Below are 19,389 nucleotides of genomic sequence, written 5' to 3' on the forward strand. Positions count from 1 at the left end.
TAGGTACCAGGTGGCGCAAGTTGCGTGCAGGTGGGCTGCGCACCTGTTTGCTGTATCAAGTGCTGGCTGTATGTAGGTAGCCGAGCAATCACCTCAAGGAAGGATTCGAGACAATTGAGATGATTGGTTGAAAGGGACTGGAGAGAACGTGGACAGTCCAACGCAGATACTTATCGTCTTCGACCGGGACCTTCGAATCTTGCTCCTTCATGAAAGCTGCAAGACAGACTATGCCAGGTGCTCTGGACTCGATAGTACACTCAGCATCATGATCCAGGTCGTCAATGCGTCTTCTGCTCACCCTCTTCACCGTCTTCGGGCCTGACATACGGCTTGAATCAACATAAGGGCGACGCCCCAAAGTTTGTCCCTGAAACATGTTACTTCTTCCACTTCAATTGACCTACGACAGAGGCCATTGGACAAACACGGTCAAACAACGCTCACTACAAGACGCAGGCACTGTAGCCTCTGCTATCCCTTCTCCAGCGGCTCCTCGCGATTCCAGAAACCAGTCATTTGGGTCCGTCCCGTCCCCATTTCGCGGCTAGGAGAAAGTTTGACGAGTTGGCACCGTCGCTGCCGATTTGACATCCCACTTCGTTCCCGTTCGGTGGTTCCCGCAATTGGGTCTCACATAATGCTCTAGTATGCGATCTCGGGTGCCGCTGACAGATCGGGGGCTGCAAAACACGGGTTCAGCAAACCAGGCGGGCAAACCCAGGCCTTCCAGGCTCTGACATCTTTATCTCAGACAGGTCGCTTGGAGGTGCTGCAGTTGTTGCGACTTCCCCTCCCCTGATTTTCTTCTCGCCATTTCCGTTGGGTGGTGCACAGATCAGGGTCCCTAGCAATCGCCGTGAAGCGAGCCCTCGAGGAGCCAGGGGAGCCAACGAGGCCGATTCGGGAACACGCAATAACTCAACACCCAGAACAAATGAAGGAGTTGTACGGAACCACAGAGCCAAAGACGAACCCGTGGGGGTTCGATAAGGGACGGAGGATAGACAGGAAAGTCAGAAGGGCAAGGCTCGACAACCACATCGTTGGATTATTCGGGCCCAGTGTAATCGAATCATTTGATCAGGATGGCCTATCAGACTAGTGGCGCCGGGTGCGTAGGTCTGGCGACTTTAGACTGAGATATACATGGCATGCTCCTTCCAGCTTCCAGCGCTACGGCATCTCTTTGGTTTTCGAATGGCTATCGCTGTTGCGTCGTCTCCAGAGATCCGGTACCTACACCGTCTTCGAAAACCAAAGCACCATATCGGATACACTGGCTTGCCCATATCCCGGGCCTTTGCAGACTAGGCTGGCGGCAACAATAGTTAGACGAAGCGTGTGAGAGCATCCCCTTGAACAGAGTAGCGAACTTCGGCTTCAGGGGCGCACCAATGCACCGTCCGGAATGTAGATCAAGCAACAACGCTCCTGCTTTGGTCGTACCACAGCCGGTTCAGTCATCATCACCACCCCATACAATTGAGGGTCCCTGTTGACAATGTATATGTTTTTTCAGCTTTGTTCTCGACTTCGGAAACACACAGATCAGCTCTCACGTTTCTCGGAAACCGAATCAACGCTTGCTCAACAGAGTTGCACATTGTCAGCGTCGCCAACAAAGTCGGTTTGAATATTGTTCATACCTGCTTCAAGTCACTGGCAGTCTGGCCAGTCTGCCCGCCCGGCATATTGGAAGTTATGCGAGCGGCTGATTTTTTAAACGCCGGTTCCCGCATAGGCTTACCAGCCAGCCCAAGCTATTCTTGCTTCCGGATGGTTTGGGACATGCTGTCCCTCGAACAGGTTTTGTTACACCATCGTTTACTGGGATGATCGAAACCAGGAAGCATTACGAATAGCAAAATTCTCGATAAGATACTTTGTCTCATCCGTCTTAAGGCAAGAGACGACACAGCAACAGAGCGGTTGGATGTGATATAATGCTTTTGCAATGTCAGCTCCATATCAAAGAGTTCTCCTTCAACGGACCAGACATGAATATCAGCGTATGTCGCCGCTTTTGCAGCTCCTGCCAAGGCAATTTTGAAGAACAACTTCCCACTGGAGTGGTCCACGTATGAAGACAGCTTTGAATCAGAACGCCGAGGCACAATCATCTTCTTGTTTGCTATTCGATATAAAATCTCCACTGACTAGTAGTGGGCAGCCTGACGAGTATTGCCGATGAACACAAACACTGGGTTGCACTATCGTCGAGCAATCATGAATCATGCCAGCTTGAAAAGACTTGCCGACCGAAAGCCGATGGTCATCGATCACAATTGATCTACCTACCCCGAAATACCGAGGGAGGCCTTCACGAAAAGAAGAAAACGCTTACTGGCATGACTTACAGGAGGAACTGCCATTATGCAAACATCTTTAAGGTGCATTTTATTCCAGTTTCAGAAGCAATGGGCCACAATTTGGTGATGGGGGTCAAGGCAAAGAAAGCTCAAGCTGAACTGGAACACCACACGGCATGAGACTAACGGGTCGTTGAGTTTCAAATGACAAAAAGTTCACCTTGTCAGGACACAACTCAGGTCTGTGAGCATTATTCACAATGTACGTTGCTATTTCGCCCGCATGGATACTTGTCGAATTACAAAGTCGATTCCACGAGCAGTTAACTACCTAGATGTGACAATATCTGGAAACGCACAATATCATCCAGCCACCGCCCAAACCGATGAATTCCTCCCTTGGCTTAATGAGGCTTCGATGCAAAAAGACACCCTTCATTACCTTGTCACCTAGTCTCATCGAACTGCAATGGGCTAGCTTAACTGCAGGTTGAACTTCCAACTTGCAAGATCAGGCAACCTAATTACGCCAGCAATAAACTTCCGGAACCGTGGTAGTTGGAGCTAGATTCCGATACCTTACGCCATATACCCCTTGGAGTATGACCAGTCACCGTCCGTTATATTGAGGGTTTGTATACCCCTCGCGAGGCTTCCGGGAGCATGTCAACCGGGTCATAGTACTCATAGACCTTGTCGGCTTTGTCCCGACCCGTGATGGCGGGGGCCACAAAGGTTGACACGCCCGTGTCACGGTTGTAGCTCTGATAGGAGCATGCAAGCCGCTTCCCCCCTCCACCAGGAAGGTCGACGACAAAAGAGGGAGTCATGAAACCTGCAATTGACCCGCGGATCTTGGCCTCTAGGTCCAGAATGGTTTGCAAGGGCGTGCGAAGGTGCTCCACCCTCTCAACCAAATCGCACTGGTAAACGTAGTACTGACTTTGACGTTAGAATCTGACACTCACGAAATGTTGATTGCAGAGGTGACTTACAGGTGTGATATTGTTGTCGGCTAGCTGGCGGATGAGGGTTGACATGGTCTCGTAATCATCGTTGACGCCGCGAAGCAAGACGGTCTGATTACGGACCATGACACCATTCTCAAAGAGCTTCTGAGAGGCATCCGAGCTAATCCACGAGATCTCGTTGGGGCTGTTGAAGTGAGTGTGCAACGCCATCGACTTTCCGGCCTTCTTGGCTTTGTTGGAGATATCAATGAGGGCATTCACCCAGCCATCGGACTCATCCAGAATTCGAGTCGGAGCTACAGCTAATCCCTTGGAAGCAAAGCGGAACCGCTTGATGTTGGGTAGGCTAATCAAGCGCTCGCCGATGAGAGTCAGCTGCTCCGGCTGGAGGTAGTATGAGTCACCGCCAGACACTACAATATCCTGGAGTTCCGGTCGGCTCTGAATGTAGTCAAAAGCCTCCTCCCAACGTCTGCGGGTCGGCTTCAGGGATGCCTTCGTCACGGTATTTTTATCGGCTCCAACCGCGTAAGAGCGGGTGCAAAACATGCAATATGTGGGACAAACCGAAGTCGCTGTCCAAATTCACCATCAGAATGGGCGTTATTGGCGGGGGCGGCACGACGCAAGGGAGGACCTACGCAGAAACAGTGCTTTGTCTGTGTACCGATGTACTAGACCCTTGACGGGCGAGTCGGCAGTCTCGTGGAGCGAGTCAAGTGTGAGCTTCGGATGGTCGGGAAGCATGACGGACTTCATTGGCAAGAACTGCCGGGCGATGGGGTCATGGCGAGGATCTAGCCAGTTGATGCGGCTCAGGATGTATGGTCTGCCATACGCATGGTTAGCTTGATACGACGAAGAGATTCGTGATAAGCAAGGGCTACACTAGTGCTCACGTCATTCGGATTGCCATCGTTGCAGCAGCCACACCATCGAGGACGTCTTTGATGAATTCGTCACGGGACTGCATCTGCATGCCGAGCTTGTCCACAGGCACCTCTTCTGGGACGACGGCTTGCAAGAACTTGAAGAGCTTGACTGTGCCCTGTACGGTATTGGCGACCTGCCAATTCATGGAGGTTAGCAGGACGATATCCCAAACCGATGAATGCAACGAAGAATCGTGGGTAGCTAGCACTTGTAGCTGGGACAGGGCATATCACATCTCACTTACACTCCAGCGATACGATAGAAAGTCCTTGGCTGTCACATCTGCCCAATAAGGCACTTTGCGCCAAAACTCATCGCGGTCACTCTGAATCTCAAAAGAGACAGGATTTGCGAGAACGTTCTCGAGTTTGGCGGCACCGGGGGAATCATACGGCGGGGTGCCGATCGGTCCGACAACAGACGGCTCGCTCTGGATGTTGGGGTTGCCGATGAAGGCCGGGAGAGAACAGCCAGCCGTGTCGATGCCTTTGCTGACATCGGCTACCTGGGCTTGAAGACGTAGAGAGGAGCCGGTCCTTCGCGATGAGACGGGGTTGGGTTGAAATACTGGGCCACGAATGACCCGGTTGGGTCGAATGACTCTGGAAAGCATTGTGTATTGGATTATGATTGGCAAAGCGAGGAGGTGAGAGTTGCGTTGAACTCGCTTGGTTGAAAACACCAAGCAGAAGTGGCCCCCGTGCTGAAGAACCGATACTCGAAAGTTGAAATTGGATTGCTGGAGGCGGTGGACACACCGCTTTTATGTTCGAGGAACAATGAAGAGGATGGCCACGAGGTACATGGTGACTGCTCCTGGATTTGCGGATTTCTAGGTTGCCTTCGGAATTCTTCCTCGAACTTGATGAAGTGAATGGGCAGGGGTGCAAAGGTTGATGATCACGTACTTCCATTCACTCTCGATCAGCCACTTCCAGTTTTGTAATCTACTACCAACAAAGCCCTGCCACCTTGCGGCAAAGTCAAGTTTGAGATCAGGAGATTGGAATTCGTCTCACTCCCAGGCTGTACTGAAAATTTCCTGGCTCAAGGTTACTAATCACAAGGGAGACCGGTCACCAATCTCTTGACCCTCTAAGTCGAGACTATTCACGTGTGTCCCTAGACCCACCACCCAGTCAGCTACGTGTAGAGGCGTATGGCGGTATAGGTGGTAGTGAAAAGGGGGCGACAAAAATCACTCTTGACAGTCAGTGGATTTGTCGTCCCGATTCTTACTACCACCTACGGTATCAAGGATTCATTGTGGTGTCTTCCCAGGTTCTGAGCCACGGAGAGGTTATCAACTCCGTGCGAGAGGTGGGGAGGCCAAAATCTTCTTGCTTCTGCAACAAAGATCAAGAATCTGCGTTTTATCCTTGCCTAATCCTCGAACGCGCCCGAAGTGCCGGTAACCTGTCACTCGCTTACATCTGATGTTTGCCGATGTGCCGGGGGGTGCTTTGTACCCTGACGGGGAAATTCAGCTAAGTGTTCATACGGTCAAACCTGGTGGCTTAATACATACATGAAGTACTCTAAGAATTCCATAAGATCACCATCATCGCCATCATGCCCTATCATCTCGGGGCCTTCGTCAGAACGCAATCAACCTCACTGGAATAGCGCGAGGACGAGGACTGTCAAAAACTGCCGACGAAGCTCAATATTAAGTGCCAGATTGGTATGTTGACTCAGGTAAACTTCTATCTTCGTTTCTTCCGACTTTCCTTTCTTCCAAGCGTTAGCGTGGGCATAACCCAGGTAATGGCTGCTCTTACCTCTATACTATGTCTCCCGACTGCCCCTTGTTCAGCAAGTGTTCCCGGAAAGCAAATACTGACCGGGCAAGCGACTCTCGTTCTTAAGTGCACGGCCTGTTGCAAAGATTTCAGAAGACAACACTCGACAATATCGCACAAACGACACGGCTTCATCTCGACATCGGCAAACGAGGCATTCAGTGAAGAGTCTTTATACTCCTGCAGCAATGTTGGGCTTCGACTGGTCCTCTCAGAAGGGTGCAACCTCGGAGGTTGATGCTCGATATGACTTCAATTCAGAGTGAGTAAGACTTTGGCGTTGTCTTTGTCGAGGTCCCACATTTGTGAAAGGGAAAGGTCTGGTTGAAATGTGATATCTGACCACATCCTCGGCAACTCGATTCAGACTACCTACCCCGGACATCTTGGCTCCCCGTGGCGCAGTACCAACGATCGCGAACCATGAACCGGGTCCCTGGATCCCGAGCACTCAAGACGGAAGCACCCATGCAAGCAGTCAAGCGAACGAGGAAAAGACCGTCGCCAACCTCGACCATGGCTGGAGACCCTGGCTCGTCGTGATCGGGTGTTTTTGCCTGATTGTTCCCTCCTACGGGCTACTCAGCAGCATCGGGCTCTTTCAGACCGAATGGGAGCAACATCAGCTTCGCGGATACTCAAAGAGCGACATTTCATGGATCATCTCTGTCTTTGGTTTTCTCGACTGTTTCTTTGCCGCACCATGCGGGATCCTCTTCGATCGCTTTGGGCCGCGTTCACTCTTACTGGTAGGCAGTACGATCTACGTTGCTTCCTTCATTGGCTTGGCTTTCTCAACCACTTATGGTCAGTTCATGGCCTGCTTCGTAGTGGCGGGCATATCATGCGGTATGTACTCTTCTTCCGGAAATTCGGGGGGTTTGACCACCTGCTGCTTCACGATGCCCGCTAACGCCCTCCCACTCGACAGCTGCCCCCACGACGGTAGGGTTCACTGTGGTCAGCCAGTGGTTCAAGATACGAGAAGGTCTTGCCACAGGGTGTGTCACAGTCGGCTCTGCGGTTGGAGGAATCTTTTTCTCCCTTGTCCTCCAAGAGCTCTTCAATAGATATGAGTGGAGGACGGGCATTCTCATTCTTGCCGGCATCATAATGGCCTTCATGACCATTGGGAATTTTCTTGTTGAGCGGAACGAGTCACAACCAACAGGCGCAGAGACTGAAGACAGTTGAGACTTTACGGCGATCAGGGATATGATTATATCCCCGAAATTCTGGCTAATTAGCTTCAGCATTTTTGGTAGGTCCCCCAGTCTATTACTTGATACACTAGACACCCCAACCAAGATCAGCTTGGCGTGTCTCTCTTTCTCTTAACCGAGAGTCATACCATAACTAACGAAACAACCATGATTGTTGCGCAGCATATGAAATGGTTTTGTTCAGCCAGTGGGGATCGATTCCCTCATACGCCGTCTCTACTAACTTTGGCGATAAACAGTTCTACCTCATGACGACTTACAACTTGTAAGTGCTGCATTCCGATTGGTCGAAGTCTCCCTTGCCGCTAATATCATGGAAAGTACTGTGGCTAACCTGAGAACGGCTGCCGCTTAACCCAAACCAACAGCGGTGCTATTGTGGGGAGAACGCTACCTTCGTGGCTGTCCGATCGAAAGCTAGGCCCAGTGAACACCATCATAATCATGAACGTCTTTACGTTGCTCGTGGTCCTGGTCGTTTGGTTGCCCTTTGGGGCAATGGCAGTTTCAGCCTTGTTTGTCGTCACTGTGCTGATGGGAGTTGGCACTGGAAGCTTTGTGCCTCTTGGCGGTAAGTCTCCAGTGCACACATTCTCTGCGATGCATAGTACTTTTTTGATTTTATGGTGGTAGCTTACAGACACTCATCTTTTTCTCTTTAACAGTACAATGCGTTAGTGGTCTTTGTACCTCCAGAACAATCGGCACCTGGCTCGGTTTCGTATACACCTTTTCCAGCTTTGCAACACTACTGGGAAACCCCGCCACAGAAGCGATACTCTCGCGACAAGGGCCCAAGGCCCTCATGGCCTTCCTTGCAGGAGCCTTGGTCTTCGGACTTGCCTGCATGGTTAGCCTGAGATTCGTGATGCACGGAGGCAAATGGATCTTGGCACGGAAGATCTGAAAACGGAAATCTGTAATATCTGATATGTAATGTATCAAAAAGATCTTTCTTTCCTTCTTTGTGTTCCTTGCTTGCTTGGGAGAGGAGGGAAAACGAAGGAAACAAGAGTTATCTAGGCGGACATTGTGATTCAGCTTGGCAGGTAGATTAGATGCCGTGTGTTATGTGTAAGTATACTGCTGATTCCCGCACGGCCAGGGACCGTTATTTTACCCATATTTTGTTCGAATTTAGTTGAAGATTATGTTTGTATATAGGCTAGCAGTTGTACTGGGGCTGGCTGGACGACGGAGCCTTGATCTCAAAGAGGTTTCGCGTTTTCGTCAGAGTTTGGAGCGATAGAGGGGGAGAGTGTGACACCTGACTCTGACCTTTCTACTTGAACCGTACACGAATTACCGAGGAATGACTTCAGTCTGTCTGTCTATCCGTCATATTGGTACTCAGTACTCGAGAATCGGTCAGTGATCACTCATCGCCAGCCACCAGCCACTAGCCACTGGTCAGGTTGACAAGTCACCCCGACGAGGTTGAGCATATCACGTCGGGATGTAGTTGAATAGAATTGTAAGGGATATATGGCAATGACAAGCGCACTGTATTGGCACTTGGGAGAGTACTAGTAACCCAATATCAAAATCCTTGTCAATGCCACCTATTCCGAGATCCTGGTTGGCGGATTGGCAGGCTCAGTGAGGTTGGTTTGTGGTTTGTGGCTTCTTCGGCTTGCCATAGAGCTTTGTGCTTTCGTGCTTGTGCTTGTGCTTGGTGTGAACTCTAGAGAGACCTAGTTGAAGTGAATGCAGTGTGATAGTGTTCCCCCCCTCCAACTCTCCGGTCTGGGCGGACCGTGAACGCGGAGGCGGTTCGTTCAACTCAGCCAAGTTGGGGGGATCTTCTACAGTCAAAGGTAAGTGGTCTTCCGAGGACTTACACGGCGAACAGTGCGATCCTGTAGTATATGCCGCTGTGTTTGAGGATCTGGAGAGTCTCGGGCATCACGTACAGTGAATCTGACGTATCACTTCCACGTGCTCGTGCTCGTGCTAATCTTTGCTTCTTGATTTCGAAATGCCCGACATTTTTTGGAGTTGTCACGAGGATCGTGACTTTTATTCTTGATCTTGAGCTTGGTATGGTAGCTAGGATTCTATGCTCGGCGGTTGCCTTTACTTTTTAATCTTGTTGTTTTTTTTCGTCATGTTCCCCTTTCCCTGGTTATGATTTATCGATGATGCCCCTGTTCATGGCCCTGGCTATGAGGAGTGCTAGGTTTCCGATTCAATTCGATCGATACCGATGCAGTAGACCGGAAACATCGTTGGCGCCGGAATGCTCCCCCAGCGCAAAACTTTGCACGTTCGAGACCGGATCGATCCCACGAAATAGCCAGGTGATAATGGATGAATGGCAGGGAAAACCGAGGTCGATTATAATACCATTCCGGCTCCGGAATAAATTTACACCGGTAAGACATTTGAATGGACGAAAAATCCAAACGTATGAAAACAGCGGAAGCCAGGTGAAGAGGTTGAAGAGCAACGGAAACGAAAGAAATGAAATGAAAACTGAAACCGGAAGCCGAAGACCATCGGACTGGGCTTGACGACATCGTGCCTTGGTTGGCGGGATTGACAATGGCCGTGCCTCCCCTTACAAGCTGCTGCGGGTTTGCTCGATACATGTCCCCTCCGGCTCGCTTTGCGGTCAGGTGAGTGTGATACGCTGACCATTTATAGGTGGTGTCCCGATTTTCTTCTGTTTTCAGCCCTTCATCTTCTTCGCAGCCTAATTGGGGTTTTTATCGACCCTCTATCGTCCATGTAATGAGAACCCCCACACCCGCATGGGTATTCGAGGGGGGAAAGGGAAGCCCAAGTCGTCGATGGTAATGCAGATGGAAAAGCACGGCAAATCGCGAGTGCTAGGGTGAGTGGGAAAGCGCCATCCCCTCGGAGAAATCGATGGTGAATTGCTACTCTACGCCGGGGTTTTGAGGCTATTCCCGTTGGGGACGCAGGATCTAGGCTGGGCAAGACGTACTGACACTGTACCACTGACTGTCCTGGATGATGTGATTACACCGATACAAGGAATTGAGGGTATAGGGGGTAGATGCATGCCCAAATATATGTAAATATCACACCGGGCAGTGTTCAAGATCCCCTGGACCACTGGTCAAAAGATCAATGACGAACATACCTACTTTATGCTAGAAGTGTATCTTGAACAAATTCCCTTCCACCCCTCACCACGATCTACAGCCTCTTTTCGGGTCCTGACAGCAATGACAGCTTAACAGGCGCCAAAGAGACATTGCCGGCACGGAATCCTCCAAATTTTTCCAACAACACAAAAAGAGATGGTAGCACAACATCGATGACTTGCCTGTTGTGTTACAGTCATAGCAAGTGCACCAATGTTTAAAGATACCCCTATGATAGAGGGAATATGAGATGAAATAGAGCGGCACGGAAGCCTCTCCGCGTCGGTGGAACGTGATTATGGCTGAACCTCCAGCGGCATAGATAGCAGATTCAATCCCAAATGGATATAATGACAACTTAGTACAAGTCCAGATGTCGTTCCTCCAACTTTGGCCTTCTTTCTCTTGTGTTTCTATGCCCACACCCCCATCCAACTTCTTGCCTCCGCTGTACTTCATTCTGGGGATTTCTTCACACCAATCTGGCCCCCACTGTTACCCCCTTCTGCTCGAGTTCGCCCGACGTATTTCGGCCATAGTATTCTTCCACAAGTCAAGAGATATCGCAACCTCACGATGGACAGGTCACCGGCCAAACGTTTACTGCATAGTATCACCTCGACGACTTAGTGGATGACCCCCCCCCCCCCTTTTTTTTTTTTTTTTTTTTTTGCCGTTTTATTCTTTTCCCCACGTCTTCACTGCTGCGTAACCCCCGCACTTCGTTGAATATTATGAAATCATTGAGGGATGGTGCTTCAAGGTTTTTGTAAATGTGCGAGAGGATCGTAGATGGCATGCACCAAGTTGTCAGCTTGGAATGGGAGATTTCTCCCCACGGCAACTGAGCCATCACAACATCCCACCTCGTTGGGTACTGTCCCATCACATGGTATAATAGCCCGGGACTGAATGCTTCCTAGTCAAGACGTTCGGAAGATAGACCGGGGAGTCGATTTTATGAGCCAAGCGAGTGCTGCGGTGTCCCTTAACTGTCTTTGCTCGTGTCAACTGAACACCTTAGCTGATCAAGATTTTCCCCTCTAATACAATCGCAAGAGATGCCCTCTGTGGTATCGCAGACAGTCGTTTTTTGTTGGTCAGTCTAAGCCAAGCACCCGAGAACCTTGAGGCATTGTACCCGCAAATCTCCGAAGGCATCATCATGTGCCCATGTATCAAGAGCGACAGGTCCTTCATGTCGCAGATACGTCGATAATGTCAGTTGCCCAAATACCAGTAATCACGCTCAAACACAGAAAGCATGCTGCAAATACCCCAAAAAGATAAAAAGGTCAATAGACTCCAGGCGCCGCTTGTGGCCCCAATAATGCCTCAAAACGCCACAGACAAGGTTTTACGCACCCCAAGCAAATCATGACAAAAATACCAACCCCGTTGAGTCTCATTCGGACGAGACATCTCCTCGAAAGCCCTTGAGCATGTTACCGCCACACTCCCGTGTGCAACACAACAAGGGGCTCGATCATACTGCCGCCCACGCGCTGCTATGGGGCAAACATGATCCTTCGAAAACCGCCACAGAGAATCTGAAACGGCCCTCGATACAGGTGGCTTCCAGCATTGCCCAGAAGACTTGCTTCTTGACCGGGCCAGAGGCTTCATCAGCCGACCAGAACTGTTGATGTAAACCCAGGGTATACTCTAATTCGTGGGTTCACTAGGACTCTGCTGAGCGAGTACCTCGTAGTAGTTGAGCGAGTCCAAACCCTTCGTTTGGGAATAACCTTCTTGCATCTTGCAAGTCCCTTATGCTTGCAGACACCTGGAAAGGAAGAAACTGGTTAATAACAAACAGCACAACCGCGCCGGTAAGACGTGGAAACTCACCCAAGGAAATCTCCGTTGATGCTGCCAATGGCATACATCTCACCCAATTCCGTTCTCAAGCCACCGATCTTGACGCGCACGTGCGTACCGGGCTCAATGACCATATCAGCGTTATTGGTAAACTGAGGAGGCGTCGCGTTGGGGTCGAAGTGGATTTCTTCGGGCATCAGCTATAGTCCTCTTGTCAGCGATCGAAGTTCGAGGGCATCCTATGTGCATATTTGAAAAGACCGTAGGCGTCATCGTACGTGAGATGAAACGAAGATGGAGAGCGGGCCAGCTTGGCAGAAGAAGCCGTGAGGATTGATGGAAAAGACGATAGCATCCACCTGTAGGGACTCCTCGTTAGACAATCCGAACGAAGAGAACACCACCGAGAGTCTTCGCTATAACGAACCACTTCGCCTTTGAACGGCCTCCAAACCACAGCACGGTACTTCACAGTGAACTCGGCCAGGCCGTTTCCGGGGAGGATGCGACCCTCGCTAACGTCGAACGCATCCATGATGGCAATGATGTAGTAATCACCGGCACACGTCCCTTCCACGTCCTTGACCAATTTGGTCGTAACAAGTTCGTGCATGTTCCTGCCGAAATAGGACGGATGCAGGGTAACCCGCCGTTCGAGGTTATGGAGGAAGAACATTGTGGCGGTTTGGTACTATTGGATCGGGGTGTCGTCGGCTGAACGTGAACGTCGATAACTTGATGCCCTGGAGAGGTTATGCGCCTTGGGATGCCTTCGCGCGGCTCTCGTATCGAGGGGTGCGACGGCGGCGGCAGTGTTGTCGGGACTTGGGCAATTGGAGTCGCGTGTCGGGATGGAGGTGACAGTGAGGGCGAGATGCGAAAATCGACAGCAAGAATGCTGGTGTAGTGATCGTGTCAAAGGCGATAGTTGGTTTTGTGGGGATACGTCGTGACGGGAGAGCAAGGCTGACGGAATAGATATCGATTATGATGGAACAAAAGCTTGGAGGTTCTGGAAGCGGTAGCCTCCAACATAGAGACCGCCGCAGACGCGGTTTCGGGACTTTGCCTTGCGAGCTTGGCCTGTCACTCGTCCCTTGACGTTTAGCACATGGCTCGTGCACAACCTGCAAGGAACAGCACTGACCACACGGAAGCGGTCTTGGCGCTGCCGGGATTCGGTGTTGTCCACAACTTCAACACCAAACATCCCAATTCCATCACATCATTCAACCAGACCGGGCATAAGATGTTCTTTGTATGGCTTGTAAAGTAACCTGCTGTACTGTTATGCAGCGGATTTTGCAAAAGGAGTGTGTCTTCTACCGGCCCCCGGCGTTCTTTAGTCGTTCATGTAGCTGTAACCTCGAGTAAAGGTACCATGGCTCATGCCGTTTTAACATGTGACAAAGACAGACTGTCGAATGATGTTTAAGAAGGAAGATTCGAGTAGCCACAGCAAAAACAGTATGGTGGTTCGAGAAGCCAAAAAGATGAGAACGCTCATAAACAGGACTTAAAACGGGCAACTCACCGGATTGATCACCTTTCTTACACCACAGCTGTTGGCCTTCCACTTCAGGTTGTGACGTTAACGTTCGTTGACCGAGAGGTAACCGCGTCGGTAGGAGCACCCACAGAGGCGGGGCACGTTCCTGTCAGCGTGCGTTTGATAGCGCTGTGGCCGTCGAGTTGAGGGTTTGCGGGGGTGGGCCGGCCGGGAGCCTTAACAGGTTGCTCCTGTTGATGGCGACTCCACAACCGAGGCATCCACACGTAGCTTTTAGCCCTCTGAGAATAAGAAGATGGATATGCGGAGTGGAACACCAGACAGACTCCCACATCACCAGATCCCGCCGCTCTCTGGTCTTCACTAGCTGCACGCTCTGCTTTTAGAACACTACCAATTCCACCTGTTGCTCATTTATATACATGTGGCAGTGATTCATTTCCTCTCTTCACTGGTCGCCCTCGACGCATCTCGTCTTGACATCCACCGTCGCTCTCCTGTCTCGGGTCTCACGGAACTGAGCGAGATCTCGCCATCCATTCACACTCTGAACCTCAAGGCTGTCTACAGCACCAACCTAATCATACTGGGCAAATCCGAAGCACCACTTTCACCATGTCCCTCAACCTAGAAAAGCAACTCACCTTTGTAAGCTTTGTTGCCTGAGATTTCCAAGCTCTACCTACATGCTCCAAGTCGGCCTGCTTGGGCAACCCTTGCTTGTTTCGTCCACTTCACCTCGCTCGAAATTCACAAACTGGAGCCTCTCGCTAACTTGTTCTCTCCCTGCTTGCAGTATGGTGCTTACCACTCTAATCACGTTAATGTAGTCATCCACATGATATGTGTACCTTTAATCCTCTTCTCGGCCTTTGAAATTGTATGAATTCTCGAACCACTTTCCCTCGTCCCTAGCGACATGTTCTCACACGCCTCATGCTTCCAAACTAGGCCTCCAACTATGGACCGTTCTTCACACTCCCCTCCTGGCTCCAGGTACCTTACCTAGAGCCAAACCTGGGCACCTTCGCGGCTCTGACATGGGGCGGACTATACGTTCTCCTGGAGCCGGTCGCCGGCACCGCATTGGCGCTCATTTGCCTCGGTGCTTGCGCATTCACCAACTATCTCCGCATTGCCGACCCAGTCTTGACCACCAAGGTTGCCATTGTCGTCCATATTGTGAGCTGGCTGGCGCAGTTCCTCGGCCACGGCAAATTTGAGGGCCGTGCCCCTGCCCTCCTGGACAACCTCTTCCAGGCCATCTTCCTCGCTCCGCTGTTCGTCTGGCTTGAACTCTTGTTCATGCTGGGCTACCGCCCGGAGCTCAAGACGCGCGTGGATAAGGCTGTGGCGGTTGAGATTGCCAAGTTCCGGGAGAGCAGGAAGGCGAAGAAGGCGCAATAAGGGAACTTCGGCATCCTTTACCGTCCAGCTGCCAGATCAGGAGAGTACCCCGAGGTGAAGAGTTGGATTTATGTCAGGGGCGGTTTCAGGGGTAGAGAGGTCATGCAACCATGTCAACGACAGGCATGAGTAGCTGTGACTCGACTCTGAGGTTAATGATATCGTGGACGACGTTTGAGCGGGCTTTGAACTGGCCCGCGTCTTTATCACGGTCTTGTAGCGCAAGACTTGCTTGTTAAACATGTGGTTCAATGATTGAGATGTGGAATCGCTGCTGAGGTTGTTAGCGTTGATCCCAAACGGGAGTTTTGATAGTCTATAGACTTTTACTGTACATTACAGAATAATAATACTGTAAATGGCCAGAACGCTCACTGAACTCGACAAGCTAATATGGGCTGTCTAACCGATTGAGATTCTAGAGACCCATAACACGTCGTATTAAGGTCAATTAGAGCAGAAAGTTCCCCACGACGCAGTTTTTCATGAGAAGCAGAAAATGGACGGGAGTCATGAAGAAGAAGTACTCATAGTAGACGGTTACTAGAGATGGTGGTCATTGATTTTCAATTAAGAGACCAATGCGGCTGCTTTGTATCGTTACTGCTTTGCCAGGCTGCGGTTCATGCAATGCGAGGACTGCCAAGTGCCTCCCGTCCACCCCAAAGAGCGTACAACCTACTTAGATCGAATAAGGAAAATCATCGGAATTACATTCCGTCACAAGCCACCTCGAAGAGCTGAGCGAGGAAGGCCACAATTAGGTTCAAAGGTTCTCCCACGACTGCAATGCTCCCATTAGAGGTGTACACGTAGTATACAAGCCCCACCGGGAGTGAAGGGTTACCTTCATTATCAGTTGGGCTTCAAACGCTGTTGCCGCCATCTCGGGCAGCCTGGTGAGAGATGACAAGAAGAGGGTGAGAACAACCCAAACGGTGACCCAAGCCCCACACTCCGTTGCCTGGTCAGTTGATAAGATAAAGCCCCCCGCCTCCACGAAATCGCTAACATCGCCGTCGCTCCACTGGTTCTTTTTCACTTCCTCAAACCACAACTACCCCACCACGTTTCCCTTCCAAAACAACATAACAGATACCGCAATCGCAAATCGCATTTCACATTTTCGCTTGTTTCCTCGCCAGAACTTTGTATAAGACCTCCTTGCTTCGCGCGACTACCCACCAATCTCTACAGGCCACGGCAAGATCATTGTCAAACACTATGGATCCATTCAACCTCCCCATCGAATGGGCTCTCCAGCTTCTTACTGGTAAGTTTTGCGCCAACCTGTCGCACTCCCCGAACTTCCCCAGTCTTCACCAGCATGCCAGCCCAAAAGAATGCAAAAGAGCCCAAAGCGCCACGTTGCGATTCACACTTTGACGTGGACATCTTTTGCTTTTACCTCATCATAAAACCCATCACCTTCCTCCCTCTTTCTGTGATGGATCCCGTCCGCTAACCCACCATCTTCTTTTCTTCTTCTCATCATAGGTGTCCTCCCAGACCCCTACCTCTCCCTCGCCCGTCAACACCTCCTCTCGCCCGACTCCGCCATCCAATCTCTCAAGCGGCACATAATGTCAACAATCGAAGCCTTCATCTCCACTCTCATCCCGATCATGCAGCCGCTTGTTGAGCGGCTAACGGCATACATCTACGCCTCCCCCGACGTGGTCATTCTCGCCGGCGTGCTGTTGCTGCTGGTCATGGTGCTGCAGGTTCTGAGCTGGATGCGACGGGTGCTCATGTTTTTCACCAGGCTTGCGTTCACGCTGGTGTTCTGGGCGGGTATGGCGGCGGTCGCGAGCTGGGTGTACAGGCGCGGAATGGAGCAGAGCGCGAGAGATGCGACGTTCTGGCTGGGCAGGGCGAGCGGGTATGGACTGGGCATTTGGAATTTCTTCATGACCGAGTGGCAGAGGTACGAGGCGCAGGATAAGGCGAGGGGTCATGCTAAGTATGACCGTGCTTAACGAGGAGAAGCGGGAGATATGTCGTTGGATAGCAAGGAAGAGGCAAGGGTGGATAAGGGGAGGGCGTCAGGGTGAAGCGGAAAGGGCAGGCAGCGATGGAAGATCAAGATGATGGTGGAGATATTTTGGATGATGACTATGAAGAAGACGATCACTCTTGAAAAGGAGAGATGGAGAATCGATGCTTCGCGGAGGAGAATACGGGGTGGATTTTTTTTTTGGCTTTACGGACGAAATCACGATGACACGACGATAAAAGTTGGAGGGTGGCTGGCTGTTGGAATACCGCATATCCCATGGCGTTACGGCGTTTCCTGTCAGGCAATGTTCGAGATCTGCGACCTTGGAGGTGCGAAGGATCGAGGACATGAATGTTACAGGCGGTGACCTTGCGTTGTTTTAAGGGCTTTGGTAGTCAAGTGGGAAAAGAACATATAGATCATTATTGCTTTGCTTCCGTACCCCATCCCATTCTTTTTCGGTGAGCCAAACTTGTATCTTCTTCCCCGACGCCGTCGCTATGCAGAATCCCTATACATTTTGCCCATATGGTAATGACGAATCCATTTGTAATTCAGTCAAAATCTGGAGACCCCTTCATTCCCAAGCTGCGAATCATTCCTCTTCCCAGCTATTCCTCAGACTCGTCAAACTCTTCGTCCTTCAGCTCCCGTGGTTCTTGTGCTTCGTGGTATTGTATGCAGTCATCAATGTAGCTCAGAATTGCCCCAACACTGTCCTCGTCGGTGGAATCCAGCTTCAGGTAGCTGACCATGCTGAAGGTTTCAAGCAGTTGCGCGACAGCTGTGTTGAGGCGCTTGAACGTCGCGCCAGACAGCATGGCGTTCTTATCCTGGGGATCGGCGTACTGGTCATCCGAGGTGTCCTCGCCCGCCTTCCTCCTGGCAAGGTCCGCTGGATCGTCAAGCAACAACGAGGTATCCGGCGTTATAAACTTCTTGAGGTCCTTCTTCCTTACTTGGTTCTTGACCAGATCCATCTTGCTGAGAATGTTGATATGTGGGACTTCCAGCATGATCATAGCGCTCATGGCGCTCAGGGAACCTGCAAAGTATTTGGCACGATCGACGACAAAGGTAGCTTCCAGCAGGTATGCAGCGCACAATCGAATGTCCAGGGCGCCGGGTGTTGTGAGGAACTTGACAAGGGTAGGAAGGATTGGAATATGCGTGTAAAGCTCGATCTGACCCGGCATATCAAAGATAATGAGGTACTCCTCGGTCAGCGAGTCCAGTGCCTCGGTCAGGAAGTCGAGGTTCTCCATGAGGAACTCGAAGCAGTAGATCAGGCCGCCGTTGGGGCCGAGCTTCATCTCGTCCATCACATCCTCTAGAGATATCAGGTCCTTGATGTCGAGATCGGGCGTGTGTTCGAATGATTCGGCGGCGGGATCGAGGTTCACGTAGAAAGCAGAGCGCCGGTTAAGTTGAAGATGTGTGATGAGCGATGCGCAAAAGGTGGACTGGCACACCAAGCCGTTAGAGAACCAGCGGAAAGCGCAGACGGGGAATTGCTGTTAACTAAGAGCCTAGCCTACCTTTCCCGCCCCCGCGGGGCCCATCACCATCACGCCGTACTTGCTCATGGCTGCGATGATGCTCCGACGTCTAGGATGTGCGTATATGGATGGTGGAGAGGAGTTACTTGTCGACTCTGAGCTGCAGCCCAACTGGACGGATGCGCGACGGTGATACGGCGGGGTGATCTGGCGAAAGGATTGGATACCTGAATCTTGGTGTGTGAACGAAGCTTTGTGGGATTGTCGTTGATGTCTATTCGGGCTCGGAACGGATGCTGTGTGCTGTGCAGGTGTGACAAGGAAAATCCCGTCAATGCGAAATGATGCGACTGGTGACGAAAAGGTTGCCTCGATACCCGGACTCGATCGCCAAACTTTCTACTTCTGATACGGATACTGATAGCGTTGCCGCTGCTGCAGGCACGATTGCCACGAGACATGCCTGCCGGTGTAAGCGCGCCTTGATAAATTTTTTGCGGCATCTACACTATCAGTACCTAGGTGCCCCACTGGGGTCACATCATGTCAACGAATGGCGTCAAATGCGGTGTGCTTCCATGAGAGCGATGCGCGGGCAGAGCTCGCAGGGCAAACAAAGGTACCCAAAAGGCACCACCCTTCGACTTATTGGACGACCAGAGGGCTGCGATTGCGCAATTTCTCCTTCTCTCAAAAAGCGGGTCCAATGTCACATCCAGACTTTTGACATGTTATGTACACTACACCATACCCGGCCGGGGCACGCTACAAAATATGTGGTGTCGGCCGAACCGTCGGC

The 19,389-nt window shown here is 51.1% G+C and overlaps 8 protein-coding genes across 8 annotated transcripts; 3 read left to right on the forward strand and 5 right to left on the reverse strand.

The window, feature by feature from the left end:
* Nucleotides 1-2,932: 2,932 nt before the first annotated feature.
* NEUTE1DRAFT_114872 (uncharacterized protein) lies at nt 2,933-4,829 on the reverse strand (the record flags this gene model as incomplete). Its single annotated transcript, XM_009858321.1, has 5 exons — nt 2,933-3,250; nt 3,308-3,858; nt 3,925-4,112; nt 4,183-4,430; nt 4,461-4,829. The coding sequence occupies 5 exons, from the start codon at nt 4,827-4,829 to the stop codon at nt 2,933-2,935; spliced, it is 1,674 nt and encodes a 557-aa protein (XP_009856623.1).
* Nucleotides 4,830-6,530: 1,701 nt separating this feature from the next.
* NEUTE1DRAFT_27438 (uncharacterized protein) lies at nt 6,531-6,836 on the forward strand (the record flags this gene model as incomplete). Its single annotated transcript, XM_009856620.1, has 1 exon — nt 6,531-6,836. A coding segment is annotated over one exon (306 nt), but the record flags the coding sequence as incomplete, so codon positions are not given.
* Nucleotides 6,837-6,860: 24 nt separating this feature from the next.
* Nucleotides 6,861-8,090, reverse strand: NEUTE1DRAFT_105947 (uncharacterized protein; the record flags this gene model as incomplete). Its single annotated transcript, XM_009858322.1, has 4 exons — nt 6,861-7,293; nt 7,502-7,564; nt 7,608-7,803; nt 7,880-8,090. 4 exons carry the CDS (start codon nt 8,088-8,090, stop codon nt 6,861-6,863), a joined length of 903 nt encoding a protein of 300 aa, XP_009856624.1.
* Nucleotides 8,091-11,290: 3,200 nt separating this feature from the next.
* NEUTE1DRAFT_119029 (uncharacterized protein) lies at nt 11,291-11,588 on the reverse strand (the record flags this gene model as incomplete). The annotated part of the gene is made up of 1 exon (XM_009858323.1): nt 11,291-11,588. The coding sequence occupies one exon, from the start codon at nt 11,552-11,554 to the stop codon at nt 11,375-11,377; it is 180 nt and encodes a 59-aa protein (XP_009856625.1).
* Nucleotides 11,589-11,901: 313 nt separating this feature from the next.
* On the reverse strand, nt 11,902-13,172 carry NEUTE1DRAFT_150414 (uncharacterized protein; the record flags this gene model as incomplete). The annotated part of the gene is made up of 4 exons (XM_009858324.1): nt 11,902-12,140; nt 12,206-12,375; nt 12,454-12,534; nt 12,603-13,172. The coding sequence occupies 4 exons, from the start codon at nt 12,849-12,851 to the stop codon at nt 12,125-12,127; spliced, it is 516 nt and encodes a 171-aa protein (XP_009856626.1).
* An 832-nt stretch (nt 13,173-14,004) lies between these two features.
* Nucleotides 14,005-15,456, forward strand: NEUTE1DRAFT_91884 (uncharacterized protein; the record flags this gene model as incomplete). Its single annotated transcript, XM_009858325.1, has 3 exons — nt 14,005-14,333; nt 14,482-14,565; nt 14,637-15,456. The coding sequence occupies 3 exons, from the start codon at nt 14,301-14,303 to the stop codon at nt 15,090-15,092; spliced, it is 573 nt and encodes a 190-aa protein (XP_009856627.1).
* Nucleotides 15,457-16,237: 781 nt separating this feature from the next.
* Nucleotides 16,238-17,277, forward strand: NEUTE1DRAFT_133512 (uncharacterized protein; the record flags this gene model as incomplete). Its single annotated transcript, XM_009858326.1, has 2 exons — nt 16,238-16,365; nt 16,590-17,277. The coding sequence occupies 2 exons, from the start codon at nt 16,317-16,319 to the stop codon at nt 17,069-17,071; spliced, it is 531 nt and encodes a 176-aa protein (XP_009856628.1).
* Nucleotides 17,278-17,308: 31 nt separating this feature from the next.
* On the reverse strand, nt 17,309-18,677 carry NEUTE1DRAFT_91889 (uncharacterized protein; the record flags this gene model as incomplete). Its single annotated transcript, XM_009858327.1, has 2 exons — nt 17,309-18,554; nt 18,630-18,677. 2 exons carry the CDS (start codon nt 18,675-18,677, stop codon nt 17,703-17,705), a joined length of 900 nt encoding a protein of 299 aa, XP_009856629.1.
* Between the last annotated feature and the right edge of the window lie 712 nt (nt 18,678-19,389).

This window comes from Neurospora tetrasperma, assembly GCF_000213175.1.
Source record: "Neurospora tetrasperma FGSC 2508 unplaced genomic scaffold NEUTE1scaffold_81, whole genome shotgun sequence".
Lineage (NCBI taxonomy): Eukaryota > Fungi > Ascomycota > Sordariomycetes > Sordariales > Sordariaceae > Neurospora > Neurospora tetrasperma.